General features: G+C 41.9%; 1 protein-coding gene across 2 annotated transcripts in view; it reads right to left on the reverse strand.

The window, feature by feature from the left end:
• dazl (deleted in azoospermia-like) overlaps positions 1 to 19,996 on the reverse strand; it is a 172,142-nt gene that overhangs the window by 46,297 nt on the left and 105,849 nt on the right. The window contains exons 8-9 of one of the 2 annotated variants that reach the window (XM_072574963.1): positions 17,836 to 17,886; positions 14,507 to 14,629 (exon numbers count right to left, since the gene is read on the reverse strand). In XM_072574963.1, coding sequence (XP_072431064.1) covers positions 14,507 to 14,629; positions 17,836 to 17,886 — 174 coding nt within the window. Of the gene's footprint in view, positions 1 to 14,506; positions 14,630 to 17,829; positions 17,887 to 19,996 lie in introns of both variants that reach the window. The other variant, XM_072574962.1, reaches the window with a different exon arrangement.

Here is a 19,996-nt window from a genome sequence, read left to right on the forward strand (position 1 = left end):
CCCACAGAGTTCTTGGGTACACCTGATCAGGTCCTGGGGAGTTATCCACCTTTAACCATTTCAAGACATCCAGCACTTCCTCCTCTGTAATCTGGACATTTTGCAAGATGTCACCATCTATTTCCCTACAGTCTATATCTTCCATATCCTTTTCCACAGTAAATATTGATGCATTTAGTATCTCCCCATTTTCTGCGGCACCACACAAAGGCCACCTTGCTGATCTTTGAGGGGTCAGATTCTCTCCTTTGTTACTCTTTTATCCTTAATGTATTTGTAAAAACCCTTTGGATTCTCCTTAATTCTATTTGCCAAAGCTATCTCATGTCCCCGTTTTGCCCTGGTTCCCCTCTTAACTATACCCCTACTGCCTTTATACTCGTCCAAGGATTCACTCTATCTATCTTTAAAAGATCTTAAAGTAAGGGAACCCTTAGGAAGTAGCGACCATAATATGGTAGAGTTCAGTCTGGAGTTTGAAAGGGAGAAGGCAAAATCTGATGTAATGGTGTTACAGTTGAATAAAGGTAATTATGAAGGCATGAGAGAGGAACTGACAAAAATAGACTGGAAGCAGAGGCTAACCGGGAAGACACTAGAGCAAAAATGGCAGGAGTTTGTAGGTATAATTGAGGACACTGTACAGAGGTTCATTCCCAAGAAAAGAAAGATTAACCGGGGAGGGATTAGACAACCTTGGCTGACAAAGGAAGTCAGGAAATGTATTAAAGAAAAAGAGAGATCCTATAAAGTGGCTAAGAACAGTGGGAAATCAGAAGATTGGGAAGGATACAAAAGCAAACAGAGGATAACAAAGAGTGTAATAAGAAATGAGAGGATCAAATATGAAGGTAGGCTAGCCAGTAATATTAGAAATAATAGTAAAAGTTTCTTTCAGTACATAAGAAACAAACGACAGACAAAAGTAGACACTGGGCCACTTCAAACTGATGCAGGGAGCCTAGTGATGGGAGATAAGGAAATAGCAGGAGAACTTAACAAGTACTTTGCGTCAGTTTTCACAGTGGAAGACATGAGTAATATCCCAAAAATTAAAGGGTGTCACGGGGATGAGTTGAGTATGGTTGCCATTACGAAAGAGATAGTGCTAGAAAAGTTAAAAAGTCTTAAAATTGATAAATCTCCTGGCCCCGATGGGATACACCCTAGAGTTCTGAGAGGGGTTGCTGAGGAAATAGCAGAGGCATTGGTTGAGATCTTTCAAGAGTCACTGGAGTCAGGAAAGGTCCCGGATGATTGGAAGATGGCTGTAGTAACCCCCTTGTTCAAGAAAGGATCAAGGCAAAAGATGGAAAATTATAGGCCAATCAGCTTAACCTCGGTTGTTGGTAAAATTCTAGAATCCATCATTAAGGATGAGGTTTCTAAATTCTTGGAAGAGCAGAGTCTGATTAGAACAAGTCAACATGGATTTAGTAAAGGTAGGTCATGCCTGACAAACCTGTTGGAATTTTTTGAAGAGGTAACAAGTAGGTTAGACCAGGGAAACCCAGTGGATGTGGTCTATCTAGACTTTCAAAAGGCCTTTGATAAGGTGCTGAGCAAGCTGCTGAGCAAGGTGAGGGCCCATGGTGTTCGAGGTGAGCTGCTGGGATGGATTGAGGATTGGCTGTCTAACAGAAGGCAGAGAGTTGGGATAAAAGGTTCTTTTTCAGAATGGCAGCCGGTGACGAGCGGTGTCCCGCAGGGTTCGGTGCTGGGGCCACAGCTGTTCGCATTATATATTAATGATTTGGATGAGGGAACCGGGGGCATTCTAGCGAAGTTTGCTGATGATACGAAGTTAGGTGGACAGGCAGGTAGTACTGAGGAAGTGGGGAGGCTACAGAAGGATCTAGACAGGTTGGGAGAGTGGTCCAGGAAATGGCTGATGGAATTTAACGTGAGCAAGTGCGAGGTCTTGCACTTTGGCAAAAAGAATAAAAGCATGGACTACTTTCTAAATGGTGAGAAAATTAATAAAGCCAAAGCACAAAGGGATCTGGGAGTGCTAGTCGAGGATTCTCTAAAGGTAAACATGCAGGTTGAGTCTGTGATTAAGAAAGCGAATGCAATGTTGTCTCTTATCTCAAGAGGGTTGGAATATAAAAGCAGAGATGTACTACTAAGACTTTATAAAGCTCTGGTTAGGCCCCATTTGGAGTACTGTGTCCAGTTTTGGTCCCCACACCTCAGGAAGGACATACTGGCACTGGAACGTGTCCAGCGGAGATTCACACGGATGATCCCTGGAATGACAGGTCTAGCATATGAGGAACGGCTGAGGATACTGGGATTGTATTCGTTGGAGTTTAGAAGATTAAGGGGAGATCTAATAGAGACGTACAAAATAATACATGGCTTTGAAAAGGTGGATGCTAGGAAATTGTTTCTGTTAGGCGAGGAGACTAGGACCCGTGGACACAGCCTTAGAATTAGAGGGGGTCATTTCAGAACAGAAATGCGGAGACATTTCTTCAGCCAGAGAGTGGTGGGCCTGTGGAATTCATTGCCACGGAGTGCAGTGGAAGCCGGGACGCTAAATGTCTTCAAGGCCGAGATTGATAGGTTCTTGTTGTCTAGAGGAATTAAGGGCTACGGGGAGAATGCTGGTAAGTGGAGCTGAAATGCACAGCCATGATTGAATGGCGGAATGGACTCGATGGGCCGAATGGCCTTACTTCCACTCCTATGTCTTATGGTCTTATCCTGTCTATACCTGACATATGCTTCTTTCTTTTTCTTAACCAAACCCTCAATTTCTTTAGTCATCCAGCATTCCCTATACCTACCAGCCTTTCCTTTCACCCTGACAGGAATGTACTTTTTCTGGATTCTTGTTATCTCATGTCTGAAGGCTTCCCATTTTCCAGCCGTCCCTTTACCTGCAAACATCTGCGCATATAAAGTTGCTAAAAAGAAAGCAAACCCAAGGATTGACCGTTTAGAATTCAGCAATATATGACCAAGAGGTTGATTATAAAAGGGAAAAGTAGAATACAAGTGCAAATTAGAAAGGAACATAAAAGTAAACTGCAATAAGTTCTAAAAGAAAAATCCAGAGTGGATAGAGGGAAGTCAGAAGGTATTTATTTGGACTTCCAGAAGACATTTGACAACGTACCTTTCAAAAACCTAAGCCATAAGAGTTCACGGTGTTGGAGTTATGATTTGGCATGGATAGAGAATTGTTTCCTTCCATGAGGCAGAGAATGGGAATAAGGAGTTCTTATTCAGATTGGCAACCCATGATTGGTGAGTTTTCTCAGGGATCAGTCCTAGGACCACAATTGTTTAACATGTATAATGGGTTGGAGGTAGCAAGTGAATGTATTGTAATCAAATTTGCAGACACCACCAGGTGGATAGACAAGCTGTGAAAGGAATACAATTTACAGAGCTATTGGAATCTTAAATCAGCAGGCCAAAAAGTTGACAAATGGAGTGAAATGCAAGAAAATTTGAAGTTGTTCATTTTGGAAGGCAGAACAGAAGTAGTAAAATAAAACTGCAGAAAGTTTCAACACAAGGGACCTGTGCATGAAGCACAAAGCTGACAGACAGGTGCAGCAGGTAATCAGAAAAGCTAATGAATATTCACCCTTAGTTCAAGGGGGTTTATAGTATATAGAGTAGGGAAGTCTGCTGCAATTGCACAAGTTGTTGGTGAGACAACATCCTGTGCATTTTGAGCAATCTGGTCTCCTTATTCAAGGGAAAATGTCACTGGAGACAGTTCAGAGGATGATCCCTGGTTTGGACAGATCTTATGACCAAAGGATAAACAACAGGTTGGGACTGTACTCAGTGGAATTTAGAAGAGTGAGGGTGATTTCATACACAGGCACTTACCCTGTCAAGTCTTTTAAGAATCCTAAGAGGAAGTTTCCTAAGAGGATCTAGGACTAGAGGGTGTAGTTTCAGAATAAAGCCGTGCCAAGTTAAGACTGAGGTGAAGAGGAATGGTCTCTCTGAGGGTTAAGAATCTTTGTAACTCCTTACCAGAGAGCTGTGGTGGCAGAGTCCTTGTGTAGGTTTACGGCTGAGACAAAGATTCTTGATCAGTGTGGGAATCAAGGATTATGCAAAAACTGCATGAGTAGATAGGAGGAATGTTGGTCAGTCATGATCCTAATGAATGGTGAAGCAGGCTCATGAGGCAAAATGGCCTACTCCTATTTCTTTTTACGGTCTTGTAAAAAATTAGTGAAGTTAAAATGTAGGTTTGTCATTTGAAGTGGGGCAATTGGTCAAGAAGAGTGCACAAATGGCAGAAAATATAAACACACTATTAGTTTGGACTTCACAGGAGAAGACAAGTAACTTCCTTGAGGAGTACAGTAGAATTTAAATAGGGACAGACCGGGAAAGGGTAATAGGAAAGAGACCTGGAATCCTTGTACAATGGTCATTAAAAGCAAGCATGCTGGTATAGCAAACAGTTAGGAAGGCAAATGGATGTTGGCCTCCACTATAAGAGAGTTTGAGTAAAGGAGCAAGGAAGTCTTACTACAGCTGCACAGGGCCTTGGCATGGCCAATTCTGGTCTCCTTATCTAATAAAAGAGACATTTGCCATATAAGAAGTGCAAAGATTCAGCAGACCAATTCCTGATCTGTATGCTTATTGTATGGAGAGATTTTAGGTTGACTGGATCCATATTCACTCGGGGAGGATCTCATTTAAATTTTGTCATGGCTAGACAGACTGGATGCAGGGATATTTCCTTGATTGGGAAGGGGAGTCCAGAAAAAGGTATGACAGTGTCACAATATGCTATTGCCCATTTCAAACTAAAATGAGAAGAAATGTCTTTACTCACAAGATGATGAAACTTTGAGGTTCTCTACTACAGAAAGCTGTAGAAGTGAAAACACAATGTATTCAATAAAAATAAATTTACAGAAGCTAAAGATGGCAACAAGTGTAAGAAGAAAGAGAGGACGTGGCATTTAGATGGGGAGGGGGGAAAGAAGAGTCATGTGTGCGTGTGCTTGTGGGCTTAGTTATTTTGAAAAAAATTTACTTATTCAGTAATGCTCTTCCACCTGAAATGCTGTGGTGGAAACTTCTGCTTTCATTGCATGTTGTGTTTAGTTTGATGGAGACAATGGAGGGTTATTCTAATTATACTGGAGACCCAAAACTCTAGATAACAATACAACTACTATGTGACTCTTAATAAAAACGAAAATGTAGCCCAGAAAATCTCAAGTGGAGCCATGAAAAAAGAAAACTGTCCCCTGGTGAGAGCCAATATAATGAGGCAATCTAACTCGCCTCATCCTCACCAACCTACCCCATGCAGACACATCCATCTATAATTGCAGTGACAAGCAACCACTAGATAGGCCTTGCAAAACACTAATCTCCTTTTCACAGCAAGGACCTTTTCAGTCACCCTGACCTGGGCAGCAGACTGAAAGCAACCCATGAAAATCAAACTAGGTAGTTACATCCACGAATTAATACCATCACAACAAGATAGGTCTCTCTCAATTCCATTAAACAAAATTACCAACTTTTGTTCATAGAATGATACAAATAGCATGGCAAGGATGGAGTTTAATTTAGATAAATGTGAGGTGCTACATTTTGGTAGGGCAAATCAGGGGAGGACTTATACACTTAATGGCAAGTTCCACAGGAGTGTTGCTGAACAGAGAGATCTTGGAATGCAGAGTCGCAGGTAGACAGGGTAGTGAAGTAGGTGTGTGGTACACTTAGCTTTATTGGTCAGTGCATGGAGTATAGGAATTGGGAGGTCATGTTGCAGCTGTACACGATATTATTTAGGCCACTTTTGAAATACTGAATGCAATTCTGGCCTTTCTGTAATTGGAACAAATGTTGTGAAACTTCAAAGAGTTCAGAAAAGCTTTATAAAGATGCTGGCAGGATTGGAGGTTTTGTGCTACAAGGAGAGGCTGGGGCTACTTTCCCTGGAGCATCGGAGGCTGCGGGATGATCTTATAGAGGTTTAAGGTCATGAGGGGTATGAATTGGATGAATAGTCAAGGTCTTTTCTTCAGGGTGGGGAGTCCAAAACTGGTGGGCATAGATTTAAGGTGAGAGGGGAAAGATTAAAAAAAGGGACAACTTTTTCCAGGTAGAGGGTGATGCATGTATGCAATGAGCTACCAGAAATGGAGGAGGAGGCTGATACAATTACAACATTTAAAAAACAACTGGATGGGTATATGAATAGGAAGGACGAGTTAGAGAGATGGGCCAAATGTTGGCAAAAGGGACTAGATTAATTTTGGATGTCTGGTCAGTATGGACAAGGTGGATTGAAGTATTTGTTTTCGGGCTGTACATCTCTATGACAGCAGTGGGCACAGCTGAAAGCGAGATGCTATCTGGATTCAAAAATCGCAAAACTAAAAAAAATTAAAGTAGTTCAGAAACTAACAGATCAACACTAATTTTGATAGCCCTACCAAAAGCAATTAGACAACTGACAGGAAGAGGGACATCCATGAAAATATCATCCTCAACCTTCGAGAAGTCCGACATGTGACCGCAAAGACAAAAGGTGAAAGGTTAAAAAAGTTTTTTTTTGAGCTTAAAATGCCAAATGGATGATCTAGTTGGCCTCCTCTCAAGATCCCCACGCTATAGATAATTCGTTTAATTCAAATGAAATCTATGATGTCAAAACATACAAGTGTTTAGACCAAGAGCTGGAAGATGGCTTTCAGACTGACTAGCTCCTTCAGCCAGCACAGGCAAAAACCAGTTGAATAACTTCTTTTTATGCTATAAAGCACCATTGTTAATGTTTTGACACCACAAAGATAATGAACTTGTACCAGCTCTCTGGTTGTAATAGTTAAATCCATGTAATGCTTAGTTAGTCGTACACATATCTATTCAAATAGAAAGACAGTGGCACCTACCCAGCAATGTAAAGGACTGACCCAATATGCCCTGGCTACAAGAACCCCAGTAATTTCCCCTAAATCAATAATGATAATCAATAAAGAGTTAAGAATGCCAACTGTAGGGATGACCCTGTATCTGCTTATAACAAACTGGCCAATGTCTGCTCACACAAAATTGCCAAAAAGGATAGCCCAGAATAACATCAACACACAAAATGGCTGGACTCAGCAAGATAGCGGCGATTCAGTAGAACTGTTGTGGACAGTTCTGCCGAACAGCCAAGACATACTGGTGTCATTTTGCCATCCCTGGCCAACTTATGTGGTGGCATTATTAGTTTAAAACCTTAAAGAACACATATTTGTTAATATTTGGGAGTGGGAAGGATGCCAAAGGGAAAAGAAGCGAGCAAACAGCAGCAGGGAGGATACTCCCCTGCAGCACCTATCACAGAGACTACAGCAGCAGCAGCAGCCTCTCCTGAAGCCCCCCGGGACCTGACAGAATCACAGGAATTGGCTGCGACGATGGGGAGACTTACCTTGAAAGTTGGAGCTGCGATTGAGGTGGTCAGTGGGGAGATTCGTGCCCAGGTCCAGCCTATCGCATCCATGCTGCAGAAGCACTAGCAGGAGATCCAGGGCATTGGAGAGGCTAGAGGAGGTGGAGGGTCGAACTAAGGCCTCGGAATCTGCGATGGAGTCCTTGTGCAGTCGGATCCAGATGCTGGAGCGAGAGGTGCGGGCCTTTCAAAACCATATCGACAAACTTGAAAAGAGGTCAGAGGATAAATCTCCAAAATGTCAGGCTCCCTGAAGGTGAAGGTGAGCAGCCAGTCAACTTCTTTGAAAGCTGGCTGCCCAAGTTTTTGGGCCTTCACATAGAGTCCAGCAGGCTGCGGATTGAAAGGGCTTATCAGATTACAGTGCAAAAGGTCAGGGCTGGGTGCACTGCCCCCACTAGGTCCTAGTGCACTTCCATTCATATAAGGACAAGCAAAAAATGTCACAGAAGCTTCCAGATCCCTGGAAAAAGATCTGCAGGCACTGCTGTACAAGGGGTCAAAAATCATGTAGATATAGTTCTTCGACTTTATGAGTCTTTATTTACTTATGCTTGGTGCTTTGTAAGTAGGGTTTCTCCCTCCAAGGGGTTCAAGGGTCTCTGAAAGGGGATACGGCTAAGTGTCTTATTAAAATGGTGCACCTGGAACCTTAAGGGAAGTCATTTGCCTGTTAAAAGGAAAACAGTGCTTTCTAGCCTTAAGAGGGAAAGGGTTGATATCGCTTTGTTGCGGGAAACCCATCTTGATGATGGGGAACACCTGAGATTACAGCGGCTGGGGGGGGGGGGGGGGCGGTATGACCGCGTATTCTCTTCATCCTTTATTGCTAAAAGTAGGAGTGGCGGTACTTATCCGGAAAAATCTTCTGGTCACATTATTAGAGCAGGTGAAAGATGAGCAGGGACGGTTTGTGATACTTAAAGCCCTGATACATGGGGAGGAATATGGCATTTTACACGTCTACAGTCCTCTGGCGCATCCCCTCAAATTTTTGATTAGTGCTTTCTCTAAATTGAGTGCTTTTGGAACACAGCACATTATTATGGGGGAGGAATTTTAATGGTCTTTTGATCAGACAGTGGACAGGATGCCTATTTCTTCGCAGGCCATGCAGGTGGTTGACTTATGCACGAAGTTGGGGCTGGTAGATGTTTGGAGATATCTTCACTCTACCGGCAGGGACTTCACCTTTTTTTTTCAAACCCACATAAAATGTCACACAAGGATTGACATCTTTCTAGCTCCCTAGGTCCTTCGGGATTTGATTATGGGTTGTAAAAGTGGGAATATAGCTATCTCTGATCATGCGGCAATATATATTTGGAGGTTAAGGCCAAGAGTGAGGGGCTAGGTTTGCGGCACTGGCGTTTGGACCCTTTTCTCTTTAAGGATTCCAAATTTGTGAAATACTTTTTGAAGGAGTTTCAGGAACTCTTGACTATCAACTCAGGCATGGTTAGTAGTCAGTCTATGCTACAGGAGCCTGCTAAGGCCTTTGATAGGAGATTAGTTATTTCCTATTCGGCTAGCTGGAAACGACAGGAGGAGGAACAGCAGTGTCTACTTGAAACACGGCTGAAAGCTGCCCGAGGCAGCACATTTTGCGCGGCCTTCGGTGACTAAGCTACAACAGATCACGGCCCTTTGGGCTGCGTTGAATTCAATACTGACACAAAACACAAAGTAAGAACTTGCCTTTACTGGACAAAGGCTGTTCAAATACGGGGATAGGCCAGGGAAGTATTTAGCATACTTGACTAGGAAAAAGCGTGCTCCCCAATCCATTACTGCAATCAGATACAGCGCTGGGGTCCTTACATACAATGCTAAAAAAGATTAATGAGGCTTTTCGGAGCTTTTACTCTGAATTGTATTGGTCTGAAGGTTGCAAGGACAGGAGGGCTAAAATGGAGACTTTAAAGAACTTGGACCAGACCCCTCTCCTTAATGTCCCCTTGACAATTCAGGAAATACAGGAGGCAGCTAGGCAATTCAGAGTGGGAAAGTGCCTGGCCCTAATGGTCTCCCGGGTGAGTTTTATAAGGAGGTTTATAGGGATTCTGTCAGGGCTGATGCTGGAGATGTACAATCACTCCTATATGTCTGAATGCCTACCACCATCTTTGAGAGAAGCTAATATTTCCTTAATTCTTAAGAAGGGGAAGGTTCTTGAGTATTGTGCCTCATACAGGCCCATTTCTCTATTAAATTCGGATTTCAACATTCTGTCCAAGATCCTGGCACTGAGGTTGGAATTGATATTACCCCATATTATTAAAGAGGACCAGAGAGGCTTGAAAAGGGGCTGTAGGTCCTCTAATAATATGAGAAGGTTGCTGAATATGGTCTAAGTTTGTCAGCAACGATCAATTTAGGAGTTGGTGATTTCCTTAGATGCAGAGAAAGCATTTGATCCTATTTTATGTCTTAAAACAGTTTGGGTTGGGTGGAGTCTTTGCTAGGTGGGTGGATGTTTTATATCACCAACCTCTGGCCGTGATCATCACCAACGGGGTGATGTCTGGGAACTTTAGGATCGGTAGGGGTAGTCAGCAAGGCTGCCCCCACTTACTGTTGTTGTTTACGTTGGTGATAGAGCTGCTGGCAGAGGCCATTCGTCAGAACGCCAACATAACCGCTCCGGAAGTGGGACCAAGATTACACTGTATGCGGATAACGTCCTTCTGTTTTCATCAAACCCGGTGACCTCCGTACCCCATTCGGTATAATGTATCAATTCATTTGGGGCTATTTCAGGATACAAGATTAACTTTGCAAAATCGGAGGCTATGCCTTTGGGGAACCGTAAGAATGTGCCAGAAGTTGAAGGTAGTCTTAAGTTCCCTCTTAAGTGGTCATGGGCAGGGTTCAGATACCTACGCATTTTTATTACCCCCAAGTTTGATCTGTTATTTCGGACTAACTTTGCTCACTTGCTCAACAACATTAGGGGAGATCTCCAGAGATGGGAGGCTCTTCCAATTTCACGGCTGGGCTGAATATCTCTCACTAAAATTAATGTTCTTCCTTGTTTGCTTTATCCCATGCATATGCTCCCTATAATGTTTCCCAGGTCAATGCTGCAGAAGCTTACGGGGTGGTTTAGTTCCTTTGTCTGGCATCATGGGCAGCCCCTCATCAAACTTACTAAATTGCAGTTGCCTCAAGGACAGGGAGGAGTTGATTTCCCAGACATCAGGAGATATCAATGGAGTTCCCTGCTGTCCTTTGTGATTGTGTAGGTAACGATCCGGGCTCAACATGGCTTGATATTGAGGCCTCCCAGGCAAAGTGCCCTCTTATTAACCTGTTGTTCACGGATAAGGACAGTTATGGACCACTGCCAGAACCCCATTGTCATTAGTACAGTCAAGGCATGGAGGGCGATGCCTTGAAGAGTGAAGGTCGTTTATCTAAGACTTTGCCACTTACGTCTATAGTTGGCATGCCAGGGTTCCGACCAGGAATGATGGACTCAGGGTTCAAACTATGGGCAGCAAGTGGAGTTTCCAGTTTGGGAGACTTGAGGGGGAGGTTATGATGTCTTTTGAGCAACTGAGCCGCAAATACGGATTGCCCAGCAGAGATCTTTGCTGTTTTTTTTTCAGGTTAGGGATTTCATCCAGAAGAAGACTACGCTTCTCACTAAGCCCTATAAGCCCGATACAGAGAGGTTGTTGCTACATTCCAGAAGCACCCTTTCAGTTAGTGCCCTCTATCACCTGCTAGGTGGCAGGGCCTGGCAGGATATTAACCGGTTATGAGAGGTCTGGGAGCAAGAGTTAGGAGTGGAGATCTCTTCTGAAACATGGGAGAACATACGGGAGAATAGTCGAAAGATCCCAAACTATAACAGGACATGCGCTATGCAGTTACAAATTCTGCGCAGGGCTCATCTGGCACCAGACTGTCTGGCAAAGTTTTAAAAAGGGGCAACTTCAGTGTGCCCCATATGCAAAATAAGTGTAGGTATTCTTACCCATTGAACCGGTGGCATGTCCAGAAGCAATGTTTATTGGAGCGCTGTGGCAGGAAAGATAGGGAGAGTATTGAGGACTGAAGTCAAGTTGACTCAATATCTCTCCTCTTAGGTCTACCAAAGTTACCATCTTTAGATGGGCTTAGGAAGAAACTCATTCTTGCATACTGTGCACGGAAGAATATTCTGATGAATTCGGCGTCTGCGAACCCGCCGGGCTTGCTGGGATGGCAAAAAAATTAATTATGGAGCACATTTCCTCGGACTTTTTTTTAACAAACATGGTGCACCACACAACAGACCATTTTTATAAGACCTGGCAGCCCTCCTGGAGTTATTTGGATATAGATTTGTCAGTTATCTTAACTAGGGTGTTTGTTTAACCAGGATGGTTAGATTTGTCAAGCCCTAGGCCCTGGAGGGAGTCTCCTGAGTTAATACGGGTATGTATACAATGCTCCCATTCCTTTGTTTAGGAGCTTTGCGCTGAGCATAGCTGTTCTGTATTTTGTGGGGTTTTTTTGCCTTTTTTCTTTTTTTTTGGTGTTGCTTATATTATAGGGTAGATTAGTAGTTAGTAGACAGTAGCTGTAAGGTGTTTTTTTTCATTTTATTATACTGATATGATATTGATTGTATTTTTCAATAATTTTATATGTTTGTAAAGTTAAAAAACATTTGCTAATAAATACATTTACAAAAGAAACACAAGATGGCTGCAAGAAGATGAACAAGACTAACAGTCTGTCCCAGCCTTTAAGAAAAGAAAACAATGGTACCTTTGAACAAACTACTCTAAAGCCAGTAAAGGGGGCCTTGAGTGGCATACATCCTGAACAGTTATGATAAGAATATGCCTGAGACAAACAAGCTAATGTTCTCAGATCAACTAAATGAAAGAATTATTACATCACGAAGCAGTGAACACCAGGTGCAACTGGTAATAGCATGCTAAATGCCCTGAATAGCTACTGCAACAACAGGTAGCTATTTCATAGTAAACAGTTATGCCTTGATTACTCTGAAATTTTAAGCAATAGTTTCTAGTTAGAGATTCTCCAACATAAACACAGATACATGTAACCAAAACATTTATGCCTATGTGTGAAAGTTAATTAGCTTTAGGAAGTATCATTAGCCCTGGACAAAATAAATTATTCACAGACATTAATCACAAGAGTACTAAGAGTAAATATAGCTACACCTGATCTTAACTAACTTCAGAACAGAAATCAATATTACAAATCTTACAGCAACTAGTTAAAACTAAATGGCTTTTGTATTTTTACGTGTATGATTAAAACAGTGGTAAGTAAAAGGGAGTAATTAAATGGAATACAATCAATAATAGAATTCAAGCTGTCCTCAAGAGATAAGCCAGTCTGAAACAGATTTAAGGGAACATGGCCTGTGACATTGGAATGCGAATGAATAAGATGCATATAGAGATCCCAGGGACTAGACATTGGAATGGCTGGTAAACACCTAGTGGTCATGGATGCCGAGACTGGTCAGATGGATGTCTATTACTGACTAGGTGTTTTACCAGATTGGGTGCATGGATTAGGAGGGAAGGACTGAAGTTAGACCATTGTACGTAATCATTGTAGTACAGAAATGTATAAGAATACTACTTTTTACAGTAAGTGTGTGTTTCATTGATCTATCTTCTGATCTGAGCAAAAGATTAAGCAAATAATGGAGTTCATACATCGAGGCCAGATTCAGGGAAGATCCTTTGGACCTCTCTTTGCTTTAAACAGTTTCTGCATTAATAAACTTCCACCTGCCTGCCTCCTGAGCCTTCATTCCCTACCAGGGAAAAACACTCCTACACTAACACAAGACACTTATTCACAATCTTGATATGCATGGTCACTACAGCTGAATGCCAGAGAACAGAAAACATCTATCTTGGATGACAAAATAGCATTCACAATAAGCACCATCCTAGTAAAACTGAAGACCATGGAGATCAAAAAGGAAATTCAACAATGCCAGAGTAATGCTCGTCACAAAAAAATGGAAGCAAGTTTGGTTCAACTAGCTTTAACTGCATGCCAGCGGCATGGTAGGAAGGGTTGGGGCTACTGGTCCATCTACTTCTATCACCAGGCCTGTTGCATACTGTTAAAAAAAAGTTTTCAAACATCAAGTTCATCTTACTGCCTCTTGGCGGCTTCGTTTAAGGAAGAAAGCTCAGAAAAGCTACTGCAGCGGAGAATCCATGTCGATCCGGCCATTCCTCATGGCTACATTCTGGTGGGTTCTTCAACTATGCTGCTTTGGTAGCGACGTTGAAGGCAAGGTAGATTCGGGCCCAGGATTCAAATGACCAACCTGGGATTCCTTTTGGCAGCTTTGGTGGAGGCCTGGGATTCCTTTTAACGGTGGTTTTCAGCAGCGTCAGACTACGACTCTGTGGCTTTTCTTCAGCATCGATGGGATGCAGCTTGGCATCTGAACTCTGGGTGGGAGGATTCCTCTGAGCCATGAAATAGATTAAATTCTCTTTTTTAAAAATTTCTTTCTTTACTTTAAATTACATTGTGGAAGGATTGTTATTCTGAACTTTTTATTTCTCCATTTTTCTAATTTATTACTATGATTTTCTACTTTTGAAGATTCTGTAATGCTGAAATTTTTCTTTTCCTCCCCCCCCCGCCCAAGAATTTTACTCAAGAATCTGTACCTTGGTACCTCAGAACCTAAGATGGCACCATAAATGGCAAGTTGTGAACTTTTCACTATACTCATGTACATACCAAAAATATATTATCATGTATGAGGATCTCCCCTTGTTGTGTAGTTGGCAACAAAGTCGATGGATTGATCTGGATTGAAATGTCATTATTTGTGGGCCAGTCTTCAGACTACAGCAAAACTTATGTAAAAAATTAACAGGACAAAAATTTTAAAAAGGGAAACAGTACTTCCTCCACTCCCAGAAGCCTACCCACAACACTTAGATGATCAACTATGTAGGAAATTTCTCCATATAATTTTGGCAATATTTTCACATAGGAATCAAACACACACTGCTTCAAAAAAAAAAATTGTAGTTGGTTGATTACCTTTTCAACTGTGTCTAGAGGTGAAGATGGAGTCTGTTGTGCATCACATTCTCTCTGCACAAACACAGTTCCTGGGTTAATCATTTCAGGGTATGGGGTGTTTACATAGGTCCCTGCGGTAGGCTAATTACGAGGGGGAAAATTACAAATAAACTTTAATTCTTTGCATTGAAGCATTCTTAGAGTATAGTCACAGAAACAATGTAAGGAATTGTTATACAGTAAATTAAGTTCAACTAAAATGATCTAAATTTAAGCTATTCACATCAATTTAAGAACTCAATACTTCCAAATTAAACGATGATTATTGTCAAATTCAACCCTGGACTTTGAAGAGGAAAACAAAGTTGCAACTGTAATTCAGATGCCTATTTTTCATTTCTACTAATGTAAATTCGAAACTCAGACTTTTTTTCATCTACAAAGAAATAGCCTCTCTCTTTGAAGTTATTTGAATATCCAATCCAAAATTTGTCAAACCAACTCATTTTCTATGCCAAATAATTAGAATCATACAGGTTTTGGATGGAATGCTGTTGGCCTTAAACAAAACATATTACGAATAAATTTAAGAAAACATCCTTGCTCCATTATAACCAAACAGCTTTCTCAGCAATAAAATTTGCACTTGAATATTCTAATCTAAATACTTTGTAAGCAATAGAAAAACATATCCCATCAATTGGCCTGCACAAAAGTAATTAAATTTCATTATAGAGATGTACAGCACGAAAGCAGACCCTTCGGTACAACCCGTCCATGCCGACCAGATATCCCAACCCAATCTGGTCCACCTACCAGCACCTGGCCCATATCCCTCTAAACCTTTTCTATTCATATACCCATACAAATGCTTCTTAAATGTTGCAATTGTACTAGCCTCCACCACTTCCTCTGGCAGCTCATTCCATATATGTATCACCCTCGGCGTGAAAAGGTTGCCCCTTAGGTCTATTTCCCCTTTCACCCTAAACCTATGCCCTCTAGATTTCCCCACCCCAGGGAAACTTTGTCCATTTGTCCTATCCATGCCCCTCAAATTTTGTGAGCCCCTAAGGTCACCACTCAGCTTTTGATGCTCTAGGGAAAACAGACCAAGCCTGTTCAGCCTCTCCCTATAGCTCAAATCCTCCAACCCTGGCAACATCCTCATACATCTTTTCTGAACCCTTTCAAGTTTCACAACATCTTTCCGATAAGGAGACCAGAATTGCATGCAATATTCCAACAGTGGTCTAACCAATGTCCTATACAGCCGCAACATGACCTCCCACTCCTGTACTCAATACTCTGACCAATCAAGGAAAGCATACCTAACGCCTTCTTCACTATCCTATCTACCCGCGACTCCACTTTCAGGGAGCTATGAACCTGCACTCCAAGGTCTCTTTGTTCAGCAACACTCCCTAGGACCTTACCATTAAGTGTATAAGTCCTACTAAGATTTGCTTTCCCAAAATGCAGCACCTCCCATTTATCTGAATTAAACTGCATCTGCCACTTCTCAGCCCATTGGCCCATCTGGTCCAGATCCTGTTGTAATCTGAGGTAACCCTCTTTGCTGTCCACTACACCTCCAATTTTGGTGTCATCTGCAAACTTACTAACTGGACCTCTTATGCTCACATCCAAATCATTTATGTAAATGACAAAAAGTAGAGGACCCAGCACCAATCCTTGTGGCATTCCACTGGTCACAGGCCTCCAGTCTGAAAAACAACCCTCCACCACCCTGTCTTATAACTCTGAGCCAGTTCTGTACCCAAATGGCTAGTTCCCCCTGTATTCCATGAGATCTAACCTTGCTAATCAGTCTCACATGGGGAACCTTGTCAAATACCTTACTGAAGTCCATATAGATCACAGTCACCACTTTGCCCTCATCAATCCTCTTTGTTACTTCCTCAAAAAACTCTATCAAGTTTGAGAAACATCATTTCCCACCCATAAAGCCATGTTGACTATCCTGAATCAGCCCATACCTTTCCAAATGCATGTACATCATGACCCTCAGGATTCCCTCCAACAACTTGTCTACCACTGACATCAGGCTCACTGGTCTATAGTTCCCTGGCTTGTCCTTACCACCTTTCTTAAACAGTGACACCACGTTAGCCAACCTCCAGTCTTCTGGAACCTCACCTGTGACTATCGATGATATAAATAACTCAGCAAGAAGCCCAACAATCACTTCCCTAGCTTCCCACAGAGTTCTAGGGTACACCTGATCGGGTCCTGGGGATTTATCCACCTTCATACGTTTCAAGACATCCAGCACTTCCTCCTCTGTAATCTGGACATTTTTCAAGATGTCACCATCTATTTCCCAGTATTCTACATCTTCCATGTCCTTTTCCACAGTAAATACTGACGCAAAATACTCGTTCAGTATCTCCCGCATTTTCTGCAGCTCCACCCAAAGGCCGCCTTGCTAATCTTTGAGGGATGCTATTCTCTCCCTTGCTACCCTTTTGTCCTTAAATGTATTGGTTAAAAATCCTTTGGATTCTCCTTAATTCTATTTGCCAAAGCTATCTCATGTCCCCTTTTTGCCCTGATTTCCCTTTTAAGTATACTCCTACTTTCTTTATACTCTAAGGATTCACTCGATCTATCCTGTCTATACCTGACATACGCTTCCTTCTTTTTCTTAACCAAACCCTCAATTTCTTTAGTCATCCAGCATTCCCTATACCCACCAGCCTTTCCTTTCACCCTAACAGGAATATACTCTCTCTGGAATCTCGTTATCTCATTTCTGAAGGCTTCCCAGCTGTCCCTTTACCTGCAAGCATCTGCCCCCAATCAGCGTTTGAAAGTCCTTGCCTAATACTGTCAAAATTGCCCTTCCCCCAATTTAGAAGTTAGTGGTGTAGTAACACAATTTTACTTAAATGCAATGATGTAGTGTTATGAAATATATTCAATTCCAGATGAGTGTATTACAATTGCGATTCGTTTACTTGTATTTGCCATTTTCTACATAAACTGTATAAGTAATAAATATAAACAGGCTTCCATAACTTCAGTCATTCCATAGCGCTGAAATGAAGCTAAGCTCGAAATATGGGGAGCAACTAATGCCAACACCCTTAACTAATTTTCTATTAACACAAAAAGCGTAATACATATTATTTCTATGTTAACCTTTATGTATTAGATAATCCCTGTACTTAACTAGCTTCCAATCTTGGGTAACTAAGCTAACTGACATAACTAATTATTTTCTACCATAAACTCGACAAATAAACAGCAGAATTATGCCATCTTCCATAAGTGAATAAATATTGTTTGTTTAAAAATTTAACCAGTTTATCAGTTACCATCACCTGAGGCATCATCCATCTCCATTGACCTCCTGGTGGCCACTGTGTTGCTGCCTGTAATTAGATTTACATTAAATTAAATTAGATTACCTAAAGTATGGAAGCAGGCCCTTCAGCTCAACAAGTCCACACTGACCCTCCGAAGAGTAAACCACCCAGATCCATGCCCCATATTTACCCCTGACTAATACACCTAATACTACGGGTAATTTAGCATGGCCAATTCACCTAACCTGCACATCTTTGGATTGTGGGAGGAAACCGGAGCACCCAAAGGAAACCCACACAGACACTGGGAGAATGTCTATGTGGAATTTGCACAGTCACCAGAGGCAGGGATTGAACCTGGGTCCCTGGCACTGAGGCCAAAAGAAACTAATAGTCTGTATATCGCAGATAGTTGGTTAACTCGCCAAGCTGCAGGGTTATCAGGCAGACGTTTCATTACCACGTTGGGTAACATCACCAGTGCGACTTCCACGAAGTGTTGTTCTGTCCTGCTTGACTTTTGTATGGTCAAGTCTATTGGAGTGAGTGTCACTTCCAGGTCTTCTCTGTCGTGGTTTGTACACGGGGCCTGTGTGTTTGATGGCTTTTTTTGAATGAAAACCAGGCTTCCAAGAACACTATGGAGTGTCCCTGTTTAGCGTGTCCGAGAATGGGGACATTGTCACAGTTGAATTGATTGCCCTCTAGGTTTGCATGAGGGAGATTCGATCATGTCGTTCAATTGCCAGTTGGTGTTGGTGAAGTCAGATGGCTAGTTTTCTTTGTTTGTCCGATGTAGTGCTTGTTGCAGCTGTTGCAAGGGATTTTGTATACTATATTGGTCCTCCATGTTGTGGATATGGGGTTCTTTGTCCTGGTAAGTAGTGACTGTTAGTTGGTGTGCTACCTAATACCTAGTAGTTGTAACAGTCTGGCAGTTAATTCTGATAAGTTCTCCACACAGGGTAGGGTGACCAGTGTGTTGGTAGGTAGTGTCTTCTTGGTGTTCTCTGTTGGACAGGCATTGGATGAAACTTATGGGGTATCCAATGTTAGCAAAGATTTTATGTATCCTTCTGCATGAAAACAGGTCGTAGAAGGGGAACTTGAAAGTCTTGTAAAAAATAAAATTAAATAAAGCAATGTGATGTACAAGAGATTAAACTAGATGAAGAAAGAAAAGCAATCCATATGGCAATTTCTTATGATTTTGGCCAAATAACCTCCAGATTGATGAGCACACATTCTTCAGGTGTTACCAACCTATACTTACACAACATATTTAGGCAATTTGGAGAGGTGGTGATAGCTTCAAGTGGACAAAGCCCATACCAGATTAACAGAAAATTCATACTCCAAATTCTCACCAGCTTTGGGGAATAAACAAAATTAGTTCCTCTATTTGCAGATAAGACTGGAAACAAAATATCAGTTTTCATACAGGAATCTTACTGACAGATGTCTGCTACCACTGTTTACAAAGGACTGACTAATAACTTTGCTTTTTTTCTAAAGATGACCCAGAAAAAAAAGGGACTATTCAATCCAGATCAACGCAAGTTGATGCACTTAAGAACAAGAAACAAGGCAACATGACCGGTATGACTCTGAGAAGTACCAAGTTTCAGAAGGACCTTGGTGTGCATATATACCAGTCCCTTAAAAGATATTATGACAGGTCGATAAAGTGGTGAAGGCATACGGTATACTTGCCTTTACTTGCTGAAGCATCAAGATGAAGAGCAGGGAAGTTACTTTGGAAATGTATACACCATTGGTTAGACCACAGCTAGAGTTTGAGTGTAGTTGTGGAACCATTAGGAGAGAGATGTGATAGCATTGGAGAGGATGCAGAGAAGATTTACTAGTACGCTGCTTGGCTAGAGACATTCAATTCTGAGAAAAGACTGGACAGACTCATTTTGGTTTCCTTAGAGCATACGAGATCAAGAGGGGACATGATTGAGATGTATAAAACTATGACGGGCAGACAGAAACATTCCCCTTGGTGGAGGAATCAATAGCCAGTGGTACAGATTTGAGTTAAGAGGCAGATGGTTTAGAGGAGATGCGAAGGCATTTTTTTCAACCAGAGGATAATGGAAATCTGGAACTCACTGCCTGCAAGTGTGGTAGAAGCAGAAAATCTCGTAACATTTGAGAATTCAGACGCACA

Source organism: Chiloscyllium punctatum, chromosome 8, assembly GCF_047496795.1.
Source record: "Chiloscyllium punctatum isolate Juve2018m chromosome 8, sChiPun1.3, whole genome shotgun sequence".
NCBI classification, from domain to species: Eukaryota; Metazoa; Chordata; class Chondrichthyes; order Orectolobiformes; family Hemiscylliidae; genus Chiloscyllium; species Chiloscyllium punctatum.